This window comes from Halictus rubicundus, chromosome 17, assembly GCF_050948215.1.
Source record: "Halictus rubicundus isolate RS-2024b chromosome 17, iyHalRubi1_principal, whole genome shotgun sequence".
Classification (NCBI taxonomy): Eukaryota; Metazoa; Arthropoda; class Insecta; order Hymenoptera; family Halictidae; genus Halictus; species Halictus rubicundus.
Window position 1 is genome coordinate 7,804,079 of NC_135165.1, and position 22,372 is coordinate 7,826,450.

The 22,372-nt window shown below is 39.7% G+C and overlaps 1 protein-coding gene across 21 annotated transcripts in view; it reads right to left on the reverse strand.

Moving 5' to 3' along the window:
- The window catches only part of Tm1 (tropomyosin 1), a 51,267-nt gene that overhangs the window by 4,037 nt on the left and 24,858 nt on the right, over positions 1-22,372 (reverse strand). For 6 of the 21 annotated variants that reach the window (XM_076802463.1, XM_076802453.1, XM_076802458.1 and 3 more), the window contains 6 exons: positions 20,406-20,539; positions 16,550-16,667; positions 10,511-10,581; positions 8,353-8,428; positions 7,394-7,456; positions 6,136-6,205 (listed from right to left, as the gene is read on the reverse strand). In XM_076802463.1, coding sequence (XP_076658578.1) covers positions 6,136-6,205; positions 7,394-7,456; positions 8,353-8,428; positions 10,511-10,581; positions 16,550-16,667; positions 20,406-20,539 — 532 coding nt within the window. Of the gene's footprint in view, positions 1-1,336; positions 4,906-6,135; positions 6,206-7,083; positions 7,147-7,393; positions 7,457-8,352; positions 8,429-9,265; positions 9,337-10,510; positions 10,582-16,549; positions 16,668-17,431; positions 17,550-20,405; positions 20,540-22,372 lie in introns of those variants that run through there. The other 15 variants (XM_076802456.1, XM_076802460.1, XM_076802450.1 and 12 more) reach the window with 9 other exon arrangements.

The following is a 22,372-nucleotide window of genomic DNA, read 5'->3' on the forward strand; positions in this document are numbered from 1 at the left end:
AATGAGAGCTGATTCTAGACTATTGACTTTAGCTTTTTCACGTGGAAACTAGGACTCCTTGTAATAGCTGAGAATGGTTACACATTTTATCGTTTTTATTTCCGATGAAATTGAAGATTGCGTTGAAAATGTGGGATTGAAGCAACGATTGTGAAGCTCTGATAATTTCGATTCTCCAGATTGTAGTATGATGGATACCATGCGTTGAAATCACTATTAATCTTACTAGTTTACGTAAATATTTGCCCGATGTTAATGCTAGAACAGCTAGAAACTTGCTATAACTGAATTCGAGCATAATATAATAAATTAATAGATATTGCATTTTTCTAGGCACCGTAACTTAAAACTAATTCTCTACTTTCAAGGACACAATAAATATGTAACTGTCTTGTGAGTTTCAAAATCTGCTGCAACTGATTCAATAATTTAACAAATTATTACACTATTGACAAGTGCTACAATTGACTTCGAGCACACTTTTACTAATTAATGGCCTTTTAATAGTCTTGGGAACTAAATCATTTAATTATTTGCTGTCCTACATCCTCCAAACTTTAAGATAAAAATCCATCTTGAAAATCTCCTGAAGTATACTTTAATCGAATCTTTAATCTTCAATTTTGAATAGTCCTGAAATATTTTCAATCTTTAACAGTCTACTAGTATTTATCATTTAGTAATACTGTTCGCGTAGAGAACGAAATTATTCTTGACAGAGCTTGTTTGCTACGTCCAACCGCTTCGAAAATTGGTTCAGCTCGGAAAATAAAATGAGCTAACTATCCATGTGAGAAAAAAGATAACAGGGGATCGGAGAACGAGAAAACCGGAAGTGGACGGAGTCATGCAAGGCGAGTACGTATTAATTTCCCGATGTGAAGATAGCCATGAAAAAATACAAGCAACTTTACTCACCGTTGTTTCCGTATTGATACGTACCACAGGTCCTTGGCGTTGTACGAGGCATGCAACAACTACACACGACTGTCTAACACAACGCAGCGTTGTTATTCGCGTGGAACACGTTGCAGTCAGTTGTTAACGTTCGAGAAAAGGTTGTCAAGGGTTTTAGGGTAGCATGGGTGGCGGGGGGGGGGGGGTTGTGGGAGTAGTGGTGGATTAACGTTAGCTTGACGTAAAACAACGTAACAACAAAAAAAACAAAACGACACACTGATTTTTTCAAAATTAAAATATATATTATAAACAGTTTTATAATAATAGCAATATATATAATAATCATTATCATTACAATGATATTAGTGTTATTATCGTTCCATTCGTTTTTATTAATATTAAGTAAATTAATAAACTAAAACTCTCTCGTGAACTCAAGTATCTGCGTTTCCTTTGTTTATTTTTATTCTTTTTTTTTATACTCTTCCCTCTCTCTCACAATCTTTCTCTCATGCATACAGAGACAGACACGCAAATTTTCTCGCACACATTCTTTCCCTTTTATTTCCTCTCCCTCTCTCTCTTTCTCTGTTTCTTTCAGCCATTCTTCGGTGAAAAATCGGAATAACAAAAATCGTTATATTCGTTAACGGTATAGGACGCGTGGAGATAATCATTTAATTATTGTGCTTTCTCTTCGTTTCGATCGTCGTGCTGGAGAACGTACGGCCTCTCCCCAAAATGTCTGTTTGAACACACTCGAGTAAATCAATTTTTAAAACAAATGATTTGTACTATTCGCACAGACCCGGTACGGCGAACGTTCAGCACCGAGCAAACATTCTTTAATGCATTTTAATGTAGGTGTTTCTACTATCGGTTCGCATCAGCACGGACACATATCGGAAACTGAACAAAAGAAGTATTATTATTCTGAAACGGAAACGTTCCGTGACTGTGCGGATAGTACGAATCGAATCTTTAACGAAACTACTGAAGTTATTGCACGAATTGAAGCGTTCCCTGCAATCAAGAGGACTCCATTTTTTATAATTGTTGGTTCCACATCCTATTTAAAACAAGGTGATAATATGATGTTTTTCAGTGCATTTATTATACGATAATTAGAAGCATAATGTCAACACTGTCATTTTTCATCACACCTTCAATACAGCCAATTTATCAGAGAAACAAAATTCTTTGTTTTCATAAGAAGAAATAGGATACATGATTGTGGAAACGAAATCTTATTGTTGCCACTACAACGTTTCGTTGTAGGCACATAATTTACCTTGCTAATACTATCCAATTAGAATTAGATTGTTCAATAATTTCAAAAATGTCTCTTTTTGAAAAAGATACAAGTTTCACATTGAATACAGAAGTCTATGAACATGCATTTCAAATAATGCATTGAGTATGGAATAGATATTGACTGTCAATTTACGGGAAACGTTAAAAGCAGTCAATTTAACAATTACAAAAATTACAGAAAAGTTGCCTCTCAATTGCAGAGCAGCGTCTCCAACTATGTAAGCAGCGTCTTCAAACTGCGATCATACTTCAAAAAGACAATTGGGGAGTATACGCACTATGAAAATCGCACCAACGAGGATCGTCGAGTATTGTGAACCGCGTTCTGAAACGGTTCGGGGCAGTTCCGAGTGACAAAGAGGAGAAAAGAGTCTATCCCGCCGACAAGAATCGTTCGCGAGAATCAGCGGCGTCGACGGCGGACCTAACATGCGAATAAGTATGCGTCGCGGAATGGAAGTTCTGTATTTCCCATCTCTCTCTCTCTCTCTCCCTCTTTCCCGTTCGATTATTTTCCTTTCGTTTGCACGCGGATTCGGCCCGCTTTCCCTCTACCAACGGTTCGTATACGAAATCGTGTTCCCCGCTCGATTATACATCTAGAATAAATATGTACAGGCACGATTGTTGAACGTCGATTCGCTCGTCCGGAGCTCTGAGCCGATCGATTTTCGTTAAATGCATATGCTCGCCAGCCAGGAATGTGTCCCGTGATCACAGGTTCTCGATCGGGGCTGATCTTGCCGAAACAAGCTCGAGATCATCTGCCAAAATGGTCCGAGTCTCGCTAATTACACAGTCGAATCCTAAAAGACGCGGTTCGAGCCAACCTCGAACGCGATTCGTCGCGAAAAACTGCATCGGAAATGTAGAAAGAATTTTTTCGACAGGACTCTCCGTTCCGGAGTAAATCGCGTTTAAAGTTCGCGCGAGCAACGGAGCATGCGCACCGGCGCTCTCCGAGAATTTTGGATCGCGATTTAGTCGAAGACGGAGGTTCGTAAGGGAAATTGTTGTAGGACAGTTTCGATTTGTTTTTTCGCGAGGAATCGGATGACAGGCTCGTTTCGATCGAATCGCGTCTGCTGGAAGTCTGTTGTATAGATTTCGAGTACAAAGGTACAAAACTTCATTGTAGAACGTCGCCGTCAGCGGTACTAATGAGAAACTTCAGGCTGTGGCGGGCTAAGATACGATTCACCTAGCTACATCTACTTTGTTCTACCAAGCAATCGAATCGTCTTCTATCTAGGAATGTTGGCAGTGAGCGTTATTACTCTTTTTTTCTTAAAAAGGAAACAAACAATGGAATATTGACAATGGAAGAACGATTGTTCGTGGAAGAAGGAGTCTTGCGAGCGGTCGAGAAGAAATTTCTTCGCGAAATCGAACCAGTCAAGTCTTAATCAATTGAACATTGAATTGTTCACTTTTAATCCAACCAACGGACAACTCAGTACATTCCAATTGGCGACGGACGTTGGAACTCACGTCATAAAATTAGAAGACTGTTGTCACCAACAACGGTGGAAACACGCGATAACCAGATCTCGGTTTGTAACTTCGTCAACTGTGGATCCAGCGTGTCCAAAAAGACGCTATGAAAGAGATCATCAGCGTGATCGAGGTAAAATAGGAGAATACAAAGTCCTCGGACAATGGAAACCGCTATACGCGTCAATAATAGCAAATAGCTGGCCCAGCCGCTTGGAAATTCCTCCTCGACGAGTGTGCACGCTTGATCGATCGATCGCTCGATCCTTTCGCAACGTTTCGCTCGCAAAGAATGTGTCTCATCGTCATCGAGGGAACGTGGATTCGCGGAAAAGGAAAAAATCCACTCGGACGTCGAATGCGAAAGAAAAAAAAATCAGAAGACTGCTGTAAAAGGGAAGAAACAATGGTTTGCGATAATGTCCCCTTTGACGAAACGCACCCCTATGTTTCCTTCTTTTTCTCCCCAACTTTATCCGTCGTTTCTCGATCTCGCCGTCATCGTGCCTTTCTCTCACTCTCTCTCTTTCTTTCTTTCTCTCTCTCACACACTCTTTCTCTCTTAGTCTCGCTTTTGCAGCGCGCAAAAGCGCAAACGCACTCGCACCCATACGATACACGCGCGTGCAGCAGCAGTCAGGATTCATACGATCGGACACACGAGCATACACATGAAAAAGAAATGCGCAACCGGCTTGTTGCTGATACAATAAGAAAGGGGAGAGACGCGCGAGTTTCTATTCTAAAAGGGACTGCGTGTGGTTTTGTCCGTGGAAGTTAATGGGGGATGATGTGCACCGTACACACGAAAGCGCTCGCGCCGCGTGTTCTTTTCGAGAATGTCAACCATCGTTTCTTTTTTTTTTTTTCGCTCGAACGGCGATTTTCGCTGCGCCATTTTGCTTTTGCGATCGTTCCTCTATCTCTAACACTCTCTGCCACCAACGTGTCTCTCTCTCCCTCTTGTTCGTTAACCCTATCTCTCGCTCTCCGTCCCCCCAGATTCTTTCTCTCACTCTCACTCTCACTCTCTCTTTCTCTCTGATTCGTGTGTGTGTGTTTTCTTTTTATTATTTTTTTTTTAGTCGTGTTTCTGTCCGCCCCGAAACACGATCTACATGTTCTGGATGTCATGCAGGGTGGCTTCCATCTCCTCCTGGAGCAATTTGTTTTTCTCTCTCTCGACGCCGAGGTCGTCTGGAAAGATTACTTGTTAGAGGAAAGCGCACACACGCCAAGCCACGCTAGTTCGATGCAAAAATCCACTCCGCGGGGTGGTTAGTCAATGAGGGTGCACGCTTTTTGCAATTTTGCCGGCGATTCTCGCCGGTGGTTGGCGGTATTAGATCATTTTCAAGGGGGAAAACAATTTTAGGTAATTTGCAACAAACCCGATGGGTAAGTACACTTTCTGGAATTTTTCCCGGACGAACGCTGCGAGTAAATTAACTTATTGTTAGTTACAGTTCGCGTGCATATATTGCAGAGTGTACACAAATATTTTCAGCCAAATTCAACCGTGCGTTTCGTGCACACCCCTTCTTGTCAAAGTGAGCGTGTCGTTGATTTGGTAGAAAATTTTTGTTTATATTCCGCAACAATGGCATGATAACTGCAATAAATAATAAATTGATTTATTTGCAATGGTCATTCAGTAAAAATTCATAACGTGTCTTACTTTCTAGGTCAGTGCTTTCCTCCCTTGAGGGTTGTTAGGGGTTGGGGCTCTCGGGACAGATTTTAAATTGCTCTGATATTTTTGCAGACGACAGAGATGTTAAAAATGATCGTGATTAAACTGCAAATATTTATGTATATTTAGTATACTATGTATATCTATATAGGTTCAAAAAAAAAGAATGTGGCAAACATTCTTATTCTGTTGTTGTCCGACAAGTTTCTCCTGATAAAAATACAAGAAAAATTAACTCTTTTACACGTTTTCTCGTATTTTACCAACTCGCCGATGCTATAAATACATAAAAATTCGCATTATAATCATAATCAATTGAAGAACTAGCTACCGAAGAAGCTTTTGAATAGCGTTTAAAGTTCAATCTTATGAAAAAATATTTTATATTAAGTTGTACTCTGTCGTCCGCAATTAGAACAACTTTTTTTCCTACTAATTGTAAGAAAAATTTCTCGTATAAAGTTGATAGTAAATGGTCATCGATAATTTCCTAACATAATTATCTTAATCCTCTCAGTGTTCATATTTAGCTCCCTTCGATTTATAATTCTCGCTTAGCAGTTCTCTCTCTCTTTTTTACAACGTAATTGCAAAAATTCTACTTGTACCAGGAGATTGGTGTCTAATCTATGTTTATCACTGCTAAGAACTAAGAAAACTCATGAAAATTGTGAGATTGAGTTTCGATAACGTGGTGAGAAATGAATAGAACGAAATGCTGTCTGAATACGCACCTTCGAGCCTGTCGACCTCCTTCTGGAGTTTCTGCACGGATCTTTCCGCGAACTCAGCACGAGCTTCAGCCTGTACCACAGAAAATATATTAATACACATGGACAAAGTCGTGAGCTTACGTGATTTGTCGTCGATTTTAAAATTTTGTGCGTCTACTTCTACGAGATGTCCTCATGCGTACGTAACATTTGGACCACAAACAAAAATTAAACAAAAATTTCCAGACAGAAATTTTTCACCGAAGTATGCACATCAAATGAAATAAAAGCAAATCGGTGCACAGAAATTGCAGTCCGGTGGTAATTTACAAGACGTATCACGCATATGTGAACAATATATTTGATCGACTAGTACAAACAGAAATGAATATGTCTCTAGAAAATTTTAAGAATGAGAAAAATAGATTGCCTCTTTTAAAATCGACGGAATCAGAATCATTTTTAGAAAATTCATATTAGCAAACTCGTTCTGATTATTTCGTTTAGTAAGCCTCACTCCATGCTTCAATTTTATTCTCATAAATCAACTCGTTAGTTCATTGCACACGCTATTCGGCTCTGTTATCAATTCGATATTCTCCACAAAAACACTGTAACACTCCTACCTCATAATCGCGAATTCCTTCTATCCCTCAGCCGAGATTAAATATCTTCAAAATTAAATATCGATAAATATAAATCGGTTATTAAGAGAAACGTTTCCGTAATTATCTTTACTGCTTATGCGTAATATGCGAAAACACTATTACCGGAACGTGAAAGGTGTGCAAAAATGTAAAAGTAAACTGTACAAAAGAGGTGAACTAAAAGCTACCAACGATTATGATTTGAAAACTGATTAACCGACCCCAGAAGAAATACTAAAAATCGTAACAAAGTGAATGGACTTTCTTCTTGAATTTTCTTTTCAAGTTTCCCGCCTCGTGACCCAACTTCCGGTTTACTTACCTCCTTCAATTGACTATCCAGAATCTTGACCTGTCCAACGAAAGTCTCCTCTCTTTGTGTCGCCTGTTTTTAGTCAAGCGTAAAAAAAGAGAAAAAAACGAGCTCAGGTTAGGATTACAAAAATTTAAAAAAAATGAAAAAGAACGGAAGTAGAAAAGAGAAATCGGTTAGAAAAGACAGAGTAGAGTGGTTTGTTGGGGGGTGAGTGTGATTAGGCGGTTAACGATCCATAGATCTCGCGACGACAAATCACACACTGGTCAGAGAAAACCGGGTGCAAAAAAAAAGAACACCCTCAAAGGATCTGTACCTCCTTTAGGCGAGTGGTAAGGGTCTTAATTTGGTTCTTGTACTCCTCCTCGCGCTGGTTGGCCTACGTACAGTAACGTGACTGTTATTCATCTCGAAAATACAAATTATCGATCCAATTGGAAGATCATAGATCCATGACTCTACTTCTATTTGTCTGCTATCGAAAAAACGTACGAAATTTTGTTCGTTTCGAAAACGCACAATTCTTTGACTCGAATTCAAAAACTTCTCACACATCTTATTCTAAGTCTAACAATTTTTATACTTTATTTTTCACTTTATTTTTGTATTTCATATTTATTGGGGAACCAGATGAAAACTAACATTTTATATTGCATATGGTTTAATATGAATTGAATTTATTGGTGCACTATAATATCCGAGTGCGTGAAAGGTGTTAGAGTTTAAATCTGTTTAACGTAAATGTGAAAAGAGCGTACAGGATGCCACAAAATTAGATAGGCATACTTTATCTATGAAAATGCGGGTTTCTGACCACGGAATACTTTGATCAACTGACTCACTATAATCCTTTAATTCTGCGACATTCTGTACATCAGAACCTCCGCGATTTAACCAGTTTTTAAAAATCAATTCATAGAAAGAATTCATACAAATAATTTATACTCAATTCACAAAAATAATTCATGGAAAATGAATCTACAGCAACAATTCATATAAAATAATTGATAGACAAAATTCATAGAATTCATAAAAATAGTTCATAGAATTAATTCATGTAGACAATTCACAGAGAAAATTCATAGATTCAATTGATAGGACGTACGAATTACTACGAAGCAGTTGATTACATCGGAGGTTCATCGCGCTCGTTACACCAAGAAGAACGAACACGTTCGTCCCCGCGTATTTGTCGCGGTTCCGTCGAAAGTGAATTCGAAAGGAAGAGAAAGTGTATAGAATATTTTTGTACTGTAAATCGTCCGTGGCGCTTACCTTCTCTTCGGAGACCTCGAGGGATTTCAGGTTGTTGCCAACCACGCGCAGTTCCTCCTCCAGCTCGACGATCTTCCTGTAAAACGAGTCAGCGTTTAGTATCCTGATCTCGACCCGCCGAAGCGATTCCTACCTGAGCGAGTTTTCTTCCTTCGGGACGAACACTTGGCCCCGTTCCATTCACACAATCGTTTAATACCAATTCAAATCATCCGGTAACACGATCGATATTCCTTGGAATATTTCGATTCAATCTATCTTCGAATTTACATTTTTAACATTCTTTAATATTCAACTTTCTAGAGCACTTTATAATCACGGATGCGCTGAATTTAAGTAAACAATTGCTTTATGATCTCTCGAATAAAATTGCGAACATGCTTTCTATGCATTTTCATTCGTCACGAGTGGATTGCTGATTTTTAAGATATCAAACGAATCTGTTACATTTTCGTTTCATTTCACTTCCCCACAATTCAATGGGAAAGTTTTTATTTTAAACATAAATTGAAAATAATATATCTGATACGTATAAAATAAATAAAAATAATAAATTCAAGTCGATAGCAGATGAACCGACGCTGGCAATCCATCGATTCAAAAATGTTACTAAAAATCTGATATTGACTAATATTGTAATTTAGACTCTAAATGGACCGAATCGTCGTCAACTATTTAATAGCCAGAAACATCCGCTTGATTGTGAAAATGATTAAGATTTCTTAATAAAAAGTAAAAATTAATTTCTGAGTAAACTTTTTTTTTTAATTTTTTTTTTTTAATTTTTCGTTGTCTTTGTGAAATTTTTGATGGTTCCTTTGCGGGGACCAGTGTTCGTCCACGTCAGACACAAGTATAGTCGGACAAGGGATCGAAAATGGGAGACAGCTCGTGCACAAATTGAATCACCTACCCTTCCGATAGTTCTGCCTTCTCCTCGGCTCGCTCGAGATCATGTTCCACCATGACTAGTTTTCTGGCGACCTGTGATCAACAGCCACACGTGTCATGCGAAAAAGAAGCAAGGAACAATAGGAACTTAAAAACAAAACAGAGAACCATTACAAAAGAGAAATGAAGAGAAAGAACAGAAAAATTATATGTGTCTCATGCAAACGTTGTCCTGGGACTGCAGCGTCGTTGTCCTTGAACCGCTCGAAATTCATCGAGTCCGCATTCTGAAAACCTGTTCCGCTATCCAAGAGAATGATTACGGACTCTAATACGAGTAGAGACTAATCTGACCCATAAATAATCACTATTCTCTTGGATGGGAGACCAAAGGGAAATTCAGCTTCTCATATTTTTGAATTTTTGAGCATCACATGTTTAATTTATTTTCTCATATCTTTGGATTTTTGAGCGTCGCATTTTTAATTCACCTCCTCGTCTTTTTGATCTTTGAGCGTCGCATTCTTAATTGACTTTCTCGTATTTTTGGATGTTTGAGCTTTGCATACTGAATTCAGTTTCTCATGTTTTTGGATCCAAGAGCATTGCATACTTATGTCACTTTCTTGCACTTTTTGATCTTTCAGCATTACATGTACTGTGTTAATTGCAATTTGAAGTTTTCTTCTCTTTACATCTTTCAATGTTCACAGATAAATTCTACTTTATGAAATTAAAATTGATAAAATACTAAAAGAATATAAATATTCTGCCACCTCGCAGTGTCATTATTTCGTTATAAAATGTACTCTAGCAATTACAACCATCGTTAGACTAAGAAGAAAAATGCAAAGACCTTGCGACCGCCCTAATAAACCATAAAGAATTAATTCCAGATGTCTCAAATTTTAACAAGTCAGACATCGAAGCAACCTTCCCTTTGGTCACCAAAGTAAAACAACAGTGAAAAACCAGCTGTGAATTCTATGAACAATCGCAATCGAACGCAAGTTTCGTTAGCTAAAACTGGGGGGTGTTACCATGGCAAAAGAAGATAAAACATGTTATGGAACATCCTCACACATGATTTCGTTAAGGTTTCTAAGGGGGGTGAGTGCTAAACACGTCCTAGAGATGCGGAATTAGGTGCGATCGGCAGAAAACAGGGTTCGGAAAACTCGCTGGTCACTTCGGGGGTGTTGTGCGTCAGGTTTTCGGGGGCGAGGGGGATGCAAAACTGTTTTCAGTTTGAAAAAGGGATGCTTACGACTCTCCGGCCTCGGCACGTTCCTCGGCACGTTCTAGATCGGCCTCAACCATGGCCAATTTACGGGCGACCTGTGTAAACGACACATACAGAAACGGTTTCTCCAAAGAGATCGCGCGCGTTTCGTCTCTCCCGGCCTCTCCAGCCTCTTTCTCTAGCCGTGTTTCCCAGTATCTGGGCCAAGATCGACGATCCCAGCCTCCCGATCTCGGATCGACGATCTCGCTGCTCCGCGACTCGAGGAATCCGCGATCTACGAAGACGTTTCCGCTCCTTATACGTCCGATCGTTGAATCACGCGAGTTTTTCGTGTGCGGGCACCTCTTTCGCGACCATGCTCGCAGATTCCATCAGGGTTTCAAGGAATTTGAATGATCTCGTGTTAGCACTTTATCTACCGGAAGCCTATTCATTTTCGCCGCCAATCGCCGTTAAACAATTGTAATACAATTTTGGCGTGGCTTGCATAAGACAAATCAAACTTCGACATTATTGTGTCAACGTGTTAAGAAACACAGTGGATATATCGGAAGACAAGTGGATGTTGAGAGCAGTACGATTTTGTTAAACGAATCGCACGGAATTGCTTTGGTTAGTCGAGAGAGTGGTCGTGAAGGTTATTCGAGAATAGAGGATAGGATGCTGTGTGCGTGTGATAGAGATCAGTTGAGGATCGTTCCCTTGATCTTGATCTACTCTGGGAGATGTTACTTACTTGAATTGTTTCGTGGAAGTGTGGCGAAGAATGGTGTTTCTGTTGTTTTATGGAGGAAGGATTTGCTAAGGATTGTAGCAAGGGAAGCTGTCTCTTTTTTTGATCGTTCATCATCGAAGTTACAATTTTACTCATCCTAGCGATTCTGTAAGAATCAATAATTTTCTCTACGATTAAAACTGCATCTCGAACGTCTCCAATATTTAATATCTACAAGTCTCTTTGCTTTCTTAACGAGAAAGCCAGAGGAAGGAAAAGTACAACTGCAAATCAGTCGAGTCAAAGACGATTCACAGACGTCGGACGATTTAACGAGAATGTGCAGCAGCCATTGATCTTCTTCATCGGACCAGGAACCAACAAACTTGGAAAGTGCACACAACAATCGCGGAATTTCTATTTCCTCTGTCGCAGAGATCTACCGCATTCCATCGCAAACATCTCCATCGGTGAACACAGAGGCCCCTAAGGGTTAGGTCTAGGTTAGGTTAACAATACTCCTCGCGATGGAATCGCAAATATTGGACTAGAGAGAAGCCTGTACTCGCGGAACGAGCTTTGTGCTCGCTCCGCGAACAAGAGAGGAATGCACGGTTGAACGCGTGTTTGATGTCCACCTTCGCGATAGAGGCTCTCGTAAGATCCGAGAAACCTGAATTCTCTGATTATGGTCGTCGATTCGAGGGAGTTGCGGTGCATCGGAGAAGCTATGCAGAACGGTTTTCAGACACGGAGGCTCAAAATGAAATAACTGGACTGCAGATTTTATGCATTTCTGGTAAAAATGGGCAGATCAAACGCAAAACAATGAAAATATTTTGAAAATACTGTTATACTATTTCCAACCCATTAATAATGTTAAGAAATGTCTATGTAGCCTCTGTAGCTTGCAGTTAATTCAGACAATTTTTTTTCTACATAAAAATTATTGCAATACTGATATTGTGTCCACTTTTCTAACGGAGGCTTGTATGTCTGTGAAACTAGAATTTTTCTGTTATAATCATTGATTAAGCTAGACACGGAGAACGATTTTCACATTCGAAAATCCAAAATGGGGTTTTCAAAAATGGGACAACTCAATGCTGAAGGTTTCCTGTGCACTATCTTGATGGAGGATCTTGGTGTCCATAAAAATTGAATTCTCTGGTCACAGTCATCAATGTAGAGGAACAATGGAGCACATAGGCATCTGTTTAGGACAGTTTCCCCAAGGACGAAAAAGGGAATAACAAAACGTACCAACCCAATGTTTAACATTTCGTGGCCACTGGCGAGCACGGACCGCAGATAATGACTATGAAAACGAGCCTAAGCTCGAGTCGCGGAGCAGATTCTCTCGAGGGCCAGCCAGCTGATAAAAGCAGGCTTGTTTCGCGACTTGGAGCCGGCGATCGACACGAACACGGATGGAAAACCCACAGGACCGAGGTCACCGCAGAAAAATCGAGGAATCCTCGTCGACCTCGAAATCGATAGCCTGCCGATTGGCTCTTGTCGATCGCCCGGGCCCTCTGTCTCCGTCGCTCTCGTCCACGACGATCATGCATGTAACAGACGAGCGTGACGCAATCTGCCTCGGAAAAATGGCTCCTCCCGTCAATTTCACTCGGTAATGAATTTCCTGATGGCTCTGCTAGCCAGGCACTGTGACAGCTTTAATGGAAGGTATCGGGCAAATTGCTCGATCGACTACTCGAAATGAATTTATCGAATGCAGCTGCCTTTGGCCCCCGGACGCTGAGATATTATCGATAATGCACTTCGTTTGCACGGAACGTTGGCCCCCTTTGATTGGAGTTGGCTTTGGTCGTATGCTAATTGGGGATTTTTCATTGTTGGGAGAGGTCGTTGGAAGCGATTGTTGGAAATGATTGTGGGAAACGATTGTCGGACGCGATTTTTATGAAGCGTGGGGGCTTGCGAGGCTGCGGGATTTTTCAAGGGCTGGTGAACCCTTCAATGAGTTTTCTCGATTGCACTTGGAAAATGTGAAATATTAATTTTTGTCCAATTGGTGCAATTGATTTTGATTTCCAATAGTGGGAACCTATGTGCAATAATTATTCAACAGTCCATCCGAGTAAGAGTCAAACTACAGTTTAAAAAATTTATATCGAGTAATATTTTCATTCCACTGCATGTTTGCAGTGCAACAATTTTTACTAGTCTCTATACCCCCAGTTCTGATTGTTGACACATCAAAAAAGTTTGTAGGAATTTAGAAGTACAAAATAAATTCTCCCTAGTTGGAGCCCTTTGATTTTTTAATTGATCGGGCCTGAGCCTCCAGCTATTTTGCAAACAATAATTAGCAGAAAAATTGTGGAGGCACAATTCCTTTGAATTTAACGAAAGGAGGATTTTTGGTGACCAATTTCGGCGATGTTTCAAGTTGTAATGTCGCGTGTGCCAGCTCCAGCATTTTCCCCGATCGGGTTCCAACGTTCCAAAAATCAACGCCAAAAAAGGCAATATTTGTGGTGGGAAGAAATGAGATAAAACGATGGTCCCCCACGTCCAAGGGCCGTCGGCAATGATTAATCCGTCCGAAGAGCATCAGAAGGACGCTCCAAAGCGAACGTTTTCACCGGTCAGCAATCCCAGTGACGTAACAACATCAGCATAAATTTACCATTTAACGAGTGATTTGCGTAACGCTCGCGCATCACCGTGGAAAGGTAAACGATCATCGATAGAACAGAACTAAAAGGAAAGGAATGATCACACTCATGGTTGCTGTTAAGTCTCGTTTCCCCGACGGTTTCTGCAATAATTTTTGTTAAATCGTTATTACAAGCGAACGCCACTCCACTGCAATCAAAATGTTAATTAACGGCACACCTTGGTTACCACCGATCTATCTGGTTAATATAAAAATATGAAGAGAGCAAGAAGATGTTCTCAGGATGATTTAAAGCGAACTCGTTCGCGAAGATATCTGGGTTCTTAGATCAACGTCGAAGTTACGATGAGGCTCGAATTCCGCGGATACTTCAGAACTAGATAATCATTCGTGTATCGATTCTAGTGAAAACCAGAACAAGTGGCACGAAACAAACCGAACGATTCTGTTTTCACGTTGGCCGAGCTTTCTTTTCTGCCCGGCAAACGCTACCAACTGTGTTAACATCACGCACGGCCTGTAATACATTCGTGCTTATCGGTCCACGAACATGTCTGGTTTCTTTAATATTGTAATTTTGGTTTCGTCGAAGTGGAAACCGAATTTCACCGTCGCATAATCGAGTCCCCATAACTCTACCGTGACGATAAACACTGGCTTCGAAATTAGCAACTTTCGAGTCACTGTATGTACAATCGAAGCAACGCGTGCAGTTATTCAATTATCCATATTTACCCGTTTGTGGATTGTAATTATTTTATAGAATGCAATGAATTTCTTAATGTGAGTTTGAAAATTTTATGGATTATAAAAACGTACCATTTTCTTTCGGTTAGCGAAGGCCATTGGAAATAATGTTTGGCACGGATTTTTTGAATTTGGAAATATGGATTATAAAAATGTAAAAAAAAATGCAAGGTACCATTTTCTTTCGATTAGAGAAGGCCATTGGATGCAATGTTTGGCGCAGTATTTTTGAATTTGAAAATATGGATAATTGCGTGCAAGGTGTACGAGTCCTTTAAAATGTTTGAACAAAATTTTATGGATTATAAAGATGTAAAAAGATGCAAGGTACCATTTTCTTTCGATTAGCGAAGGCTATTGCCACAGAAAATATGGAAAATTGCGTAATGAGTGTACGAATCCTTGAATAAAATTTGACGAGATTTTTATCGTCTGTGAAATGCGATAAAACTGTTAATAGGACAAACAAATTTCTCTTCTGTTCTGATTTTAGATAAGATATACCATCAAAATTGATATGTAACACGAGTACCTGATGATTCACACTAGAATTTTCGAGCAATTCGAGTGACTCGTATTTAATTTCTAATGAAAAATTGCAAAAGTACTGATGATTGAATTTATGTAAAAGTTCCTAACAAATGTGCCCTTACGATTTTATAAAAATGTGCTCATACAATTAAAAAAAGAAATCTAACATGTCACTTCGGAATTAAATTTCTCGGGACTCGATTATATTTACGTAAGCACCCTACATTGTAAAAATGAGGAAGCAGCTTGGAATGCGAATGGTTCATAACGATCGGACTGCAGATTTTATGCATTGATTGCTGAAATTTCCAGGTGAAATTTAGAACAGTGATTTTTATTAAAATGAAAGAAGAAAATTTCTATTCGGTACAAAGATCGGCAGTCCGATTGCAGTAACTTCGACGCGACCGTAATCTCCACCTACCATAACGGATGGATTTTGGTTTTTCGGAGAGTTCGGAGCTATTTTCCGAAATTCCGGCAAAGCGAGAACGGGGGGTAAGGTCTTTGGACAAAAGCAGCACCATTATTGCATCAGGACCCAGGAACCAGGTCCCATGTTTGCGTATCACAACACAGAGTTAACCATAACTCGGGGGCCAGTTTCTGTTTCGAGGAACGAACCGAACAACACGCGGGCCGATCGACGATCGAGGGACGATGATCGTTTTAAATCGCGGTGAAAAACTGCTATCAAACGGACTAATTTCTCATCTTTTTCTCTCTCTGAATTTTCGTTACGAAACTGGCACTTGAGAAACTTATACATATACTTTTCCAAGTATATATGTATATATATATATAATATACTCTTTTAAGGTTTTTGTTCCTGGAACAAACACTCGGAAATCACAGATATATGGTAGTTCTACGTTAAGTCGCGCTCAAAAACACGTGACACTGATATCTACACGCTTATCACCACTTTTTCCCCCATTTTGCTAAATTGCTTTCTCTCTCTCAAATGCGACAACAATTTGTGTATCTATAACAAATTTCTTTTTCAAATATTTTCAATTCCGCGCGAACACTGCACTTGCTAACAGTCGACTCACTTTGCTGAAAATCACAGACGATCATTATACTCACGACTTCCCTCGTTTCGAATCACTTCTTTTCGTTTTCTTTTACTTTTTTTTTCATCAATTAAAGAGGCGGTGATCGGGGGCGGTTCACCAGTTGCTTCGCGGATCAGAGAATTCGAATCGGGGATCGATCGACGACGGAACCGATCGATCGATCGAGATTTCTATCCGGGCCACGCGGGGTTTCGAGCACACAGAGAGAAAACAAAAGAGTTACGGGGTTAGGCACTATTATCACGACCATCGACTGGAATCAATTCGTCGCCGTGATCGTTATTTTTATCGTTATCATTGTCACTGCAGCCAGCACAAGTCAGACCCGCGAGCTCGCCAACCTCATCGTATTTCTTGTCAGCTTCTTCAGCGAGGAACCTGGCCTCCTTCAGCTGATTCTCGAGGGCGTCCATACGCTCTTCATCGGCCAAGCTGCGATTCTCAAGAATCTTGCGGGCTCTTTAATAATTACCACAAAGAATCCGGATTAACGACACACGGTATTGTACAGGCGATAATCGGCTTCAGACTTAAACTAAAACGATCCGCCGCTCTGGAACCGAGCTGCTCTGCTGCGTGATGCTAGTCGTGACCTAGACACCTGGAAATTACATTTGATCGAGCGAATTTGCGAATATTTTTCGCGAAACTCGGCTTGTTTGAACATTAAGCAACCAGGAATTTAGAACTTGATCCCTTTTCACTTGGGAAGCTATCGCGAGATGTTCAACCATTTTGTTTTCGGGGAATTGAGTTTACAAATTTATATTGGTGAGGATTTATCGGAAGAAATGGTTAATTTAGACACTGGAATACATAAATTGTTGATGTTCATAGTGAACAGCGACTTGGAAAACACGGCGAGTCGTTCGGGAATAGTGGAAGCTATTCTACCTAAGCCCTGATTGGTCAGCGGGCACGCAGTTGGCAAGATGGCGGAGTAGAACCGCGCGGCTACGGAAGAAATACTGTTTCTCATCGAATCTATAATTCCCCATCGTTCAATTTGCTGCTCGATGACAGAATTCATATTTATTTAATATTTATTTATTTAGCAGTTTATGTAGCAGTCAACGTGTTGATATTTCTTAGAATTGTTTTTCTCAGTATGGGGAAGAGGAATCTTTTCTTGTGGTTGTGAGGTTAAAGAAAAGAACCTGGTTCGTTAGAAAATATCGACAATTCGCTCGAATAGACAAAATCCTGTTTTGCAGTTGACCCACCTCCTCGTATTTTTTATCCGCCTCTTCAGCAATCAGTTTAGCCTGTGCTAGTTGCTGCTCCAGCAAAGATACCCGGTCATCTTCCATATTGGTACGGTTTTCAAGTGCCTTGCGTATCCTAGCGATCGATTATCATTCGAGATTTAGCGTCTACTTAGTCGTCGTTGAAAGAAATACGATTAAAGGTCTCGTCGATCCTCTCAAGCCTATTTTAAACGATCTCGCGAAATTCTACATCCGTTCAAACACAACATTCTTATGCGAATTTCGCCGTGTAAAGTATAATTGAAGGCACGATTAATTTCGAACGGAAACGGTTTCAAAGTGCCTTTAAAAGAGTAAGTTTCCATGAAACTTGCAAAGTTTTCGTAGAAGTTTTCTGTGTCAAAATTGTGAACTACACGGCAAAGAATCGAACGTACTCGCGACAAGAAACCGCAAACAGGCCATACTCTTATCAACCGCGATAAAATGCGTGTCGACTACTTTGCGTACGCGCGTGCAATCACGATCGCAATAGTCCAACAGGACTTTAAACTCGCTCTGATAATCGACGATCCTTATCGGTACGGGCAACAGTCGGGACGGAGAATTCCGGAACAGTAATCTCGAAGTTCTTTCAACGTCGAAAGGTTAGTCCTACCGATAAACAGCATTCTGATGTTCAAACGAAGTCGAAACAAAAGTAAAACTAATTCTAGCATTTGCAATATCTTCGATTCATTGATACACTAAGAGAGTGCAAAATTTCTGCGGAATACACGATTTCATAAAATTCTTACTGAACACCATAAGAATCACTACGATTCTATCAGAATTCGATAACAATTGTTGAAATTGTAACAGAATTCTGTATGGATTCCTAAAATTTTGTAGAATTCTAGAATTCCTAAAATTCTAACAGAATTTCATAAGAATCCCTATGATTCTATCAGAATTCTATAACAATTCTTAAAATTCTAACAAAGTTCTATAACAATTCTTAAAATTCTAACAGAATTCTAGAATTCCTGTAATTCCTACACCACTAACAGAATTCTAGAAGAATTTCTGTAATTCGCATAATTCTAGGACACTTCTGAAGAATTTTAGAAATTCTTATAGAATTTTTCAACAAGTTTGACTTCTATAAATTTCAAAGAGATTCATCTCAGTGGAAAAGATTTCAATATTACAATTTTCACGATTATGTACAATTTTTCAAAGTACGATCGAGTCGATAAATGTTTAGTATGCTTTGAAAGTAGACATCTGCATAAACATTCCCAGTCCATCGATCACGCAGAGTCTCTCTGATTTATAATTCAAGGAACAAAAATTACAGCAATTTGTATAATGAATCGAACGATATTGAATCAAACGCCGTGGCAGTGTTTACATGATTTTCTAATTAAACGCCCACCTCGTGTGAAATCGGTAATTACCGCTTTGCCTGTGGCCTCGTACCCTCTCCGCAGAAAAATTACGCTTGTGAGTGCGTTCGATTATTAGATAAGTGTAAGCCGTTTCTGAATGATTATAACGCGGCACTGTATTGCGATTTATTTATAGATCTGATCGAGAACACTTAATTTCGAGGATAGCTGCCTTTGGACTCGACTTCTTTGAACAACCGATGCTGATTTCGATTCTGTGCTCGTTCACACAAACATCGCTTCCCTTCTGCTCGCTCAAATCTCTGCTAAAGTTGTTGTAAAAGAAATGATAAGCATCATTTTTTGGAACGGGTAAAAAATAAGTCTGAGTTTTCATTTTGTATTGAAGAACTCACTCAGCTGTAGGAACTACGGTTTATTTTATGTTTTTAAAGAAGTCGTAATTGGAATATGATCTTCAAAAATTTCAAGCTCAAATGTCTTCTGATAAATCACTTTTCAACCCTAAACTAATCTTTCATAAAAATGACGACTGGAATTTTTCAATCAATAAATTCAATATTAAATAAAACTATTTCATTTCATGTATCCTTCTTCTTTGTAAGGTAAAACACCTTTGTCGTTAAATGAAAAGTGTATAACTCTATTCGTGTTTTTAATTGGCATCATTTCTATGCAGGATAGTTTAGTTCTCCAGGGTTAATGTGACTGTTTTAATTTTAAAGAAGTTATAGAATTAATCTTCCTTACAACAACTTCAGCAGAGCAACCTGAAAGCAATTTATTATTTAGACTCTTGCAGGGTAGATAATAGCGGAACGAACCATCTAGAGCAGTTTTTCATTCAAGCAAACGATAAAAACGACGTTATTAGTGGCCTTTCTAATATGAATATTCAGTAGATTAAAATTGATACGAAACAGATTGTAACTTTCTCTGAATAAAGTGCTACATAGCTTCTGCTATAACAATTTTCTTAAGTTGCTTTAGCTAACAGCTCCCAATGCAGAGTCTCCTTTTACTCGACCCGCATCATCAAAATTTCCAATCTCAGTCCTGCTCACAATTTTTCTCTCTCAAAAAGTCTAAAATCAAAGTGAACAAAACAATTGAAAACTGAAATTCCCTCAGATTTTTTAATAAGATTAAAATCAAAATAAATGAGACAAATGGGAACTGAATTTTTAACGTTCCTCGGATCTCTTCAGCATCCACGTTAACAAACTACAATTACACAAACTGAAGCAATCACCTGCATCTGCAATGCAGAGTATACTGCGACTTTATCCATTCAAGGTGCAACTTTTCCAATCTAAAAAGAACACCACGAGTTCCACGGAGTAAAGTGCACTCTGCTCTTCCTGAATCGATAAGTCCCACGGTTGCTATTATCCGCCCATTGAGAGTATCAGAGGCGGCCACACGTCTCCGACGCAAGTTAGCTTCTTTATAAATACCCATTGAGAGAAGTTGCTCATTAAGGAGCACAGCACAGAACCGGCCCCGTTCGTTAGGCGGGTATTTATAAAAATTACGTCGGTCGCGCTCGGCCGCTCGTCATCGAGGAGAAATGAAGACGATAATGCGGCGTCGTTTACCGTTCGCTCTCATCCGCGGCCTGAGACGCCTCTGCCAATTTAGCAGTGGCGGTCGCGAGGCGTTCCTCGGATCTCTCAAGGTCCTCCTCCAGCAGTTGGATGCGACGGTTCAGGGCGGCGACTTCGGATTCAGCCTGCAATCAAACGAGAAAGCGAATTAATTCGGACGCCTTTTCATTTCGGTCTGGGACAAATCATTAAATTGGCAGTTCGAGTCGCGAGCTGCGTTTATCGGCTCGTCATTTTAACGCTCTCCGGAAGAGAAATTGTGTGGAGATGGCCAATATATTACACGCAGTGTCGCCAGATGAGGGGAGGGAGCACGAATCGAGGGGAAAGAGTTACCCTCCCTCTGCCAGTACCGGAAACGCGTCACGTGACCGGGCCGTGGCGGAAGCATGAAGGAATAGCGCGGTAGAAGGGGAAATTGGAGTGGGGGAAACAAGTCTTGATCTGGCGACTCTGGTATAGGGTTGGATTTAACAATGCTATTCAAATAGACATTTTTCTCCGAGGAAAATGGTTAACCATTAACTTCGTTGTTAGACTTGTATCCTATGTTTATTTGTGAGTTGGTCATTTAACTTTTTTCTTGAAATAAAATTAAATACAGACGGTCAATGTGTATAGACTTCTTATTCTTAAGGGGGACCTTTTTTTCACCGATTAGAAGATTCTCCTCGGTAAAAACAAATTCAAAAATTTTCATTGTTAAATGGTTCCATACGCCGAGAGCGCACAAGGCTACCCAAGCCTAATAATAGCATACTAGTTGATACTATCATTCATCGCCTACTGAGATTGATATTTGCATGAGAATTCTTCTGGTTGGAATAGTTATTGTCCTGATAGATTGAATACTGATTCCCGAGGTACAGACTCATGGTTTAATAGCGATATGATATCAGTACGGTATTAGGCACTTGATGAAACTACTTGCAACACTGATATGACAATGACGCGATTATGAAAGTGTTTCGCAATACCAAGTCTGAAACATTGCCGAGCAAAGTGTTTCCACATGTTTTTGATGCTAAACAATTTCTCAGTCCCAAAAAATCTTGTAACTAGACTGCGGATCTATATGCAAATTCCAATTTTCATAGATTATTTTATAAAAACCAGAATGACGGAGAAATTCAGTTTATCAACTAGAAAATTCCTTCTGGAATAAATGGAGTAAAAGTGTCGTTAACTTTAACGCTAACATGCTTTCATGTATTTTTAAAATATGTAAATACCACAAATGCATAAAGATTCGCAGTCTACTGATTACCTTAACTACTACCAGCAATTAAATTTAATTGGATATTACCAAAGAACATCAAAGAAATATTTTTTTAAGAACATTTTGAAGATGACATATCAAAAGCATTCCGCTCCTCAATACACTTTGCAAAGTGGCTCCGTAAAGGTGTGTTCGCACAGATTCGAGCCAGACAAATTGCAAGAGCAGTGTACACAGTCCTATCGACTAGATTTGTGCAGTGTCGTCAGCTCCGAGATAATTTGCAACGTATTAGTACAAGATAACGAAGTACCAGCTAAATCAGCTCATTCTTCCTGAAAAGAAAACAACAAATGGTACATATGTTCCGGGAATATCGGAACGTGTACGTTCCAGTTATCGTTTAAGATTTCCTCAGCTGGCAAACTGCAAGCTAGCATTTGTCAGCGCGTAAACGAACTGACGGAGTTCAGATAAAGAGAAAGATACGGTATCTATGTTGACACAGAGTGCTTGCTTGTTTTTAACTGATTCAGCCTCGGATGTGACCATCTTATTGTTGTAAGCTAAACAAAGCCATTAAACAGATCCTTCCTGACCCTGTGGGCTTCCCGCCTTCTCAATCTTACAATTTTCTCCAATTAATTCGAGCTCTTGTCTTCTGACAAATGAATTGTGCACGAGTCTGAAGTTTGTATGATTTGATGGTGCGTAGAAAATTGACTAGGTTGTTGACAGA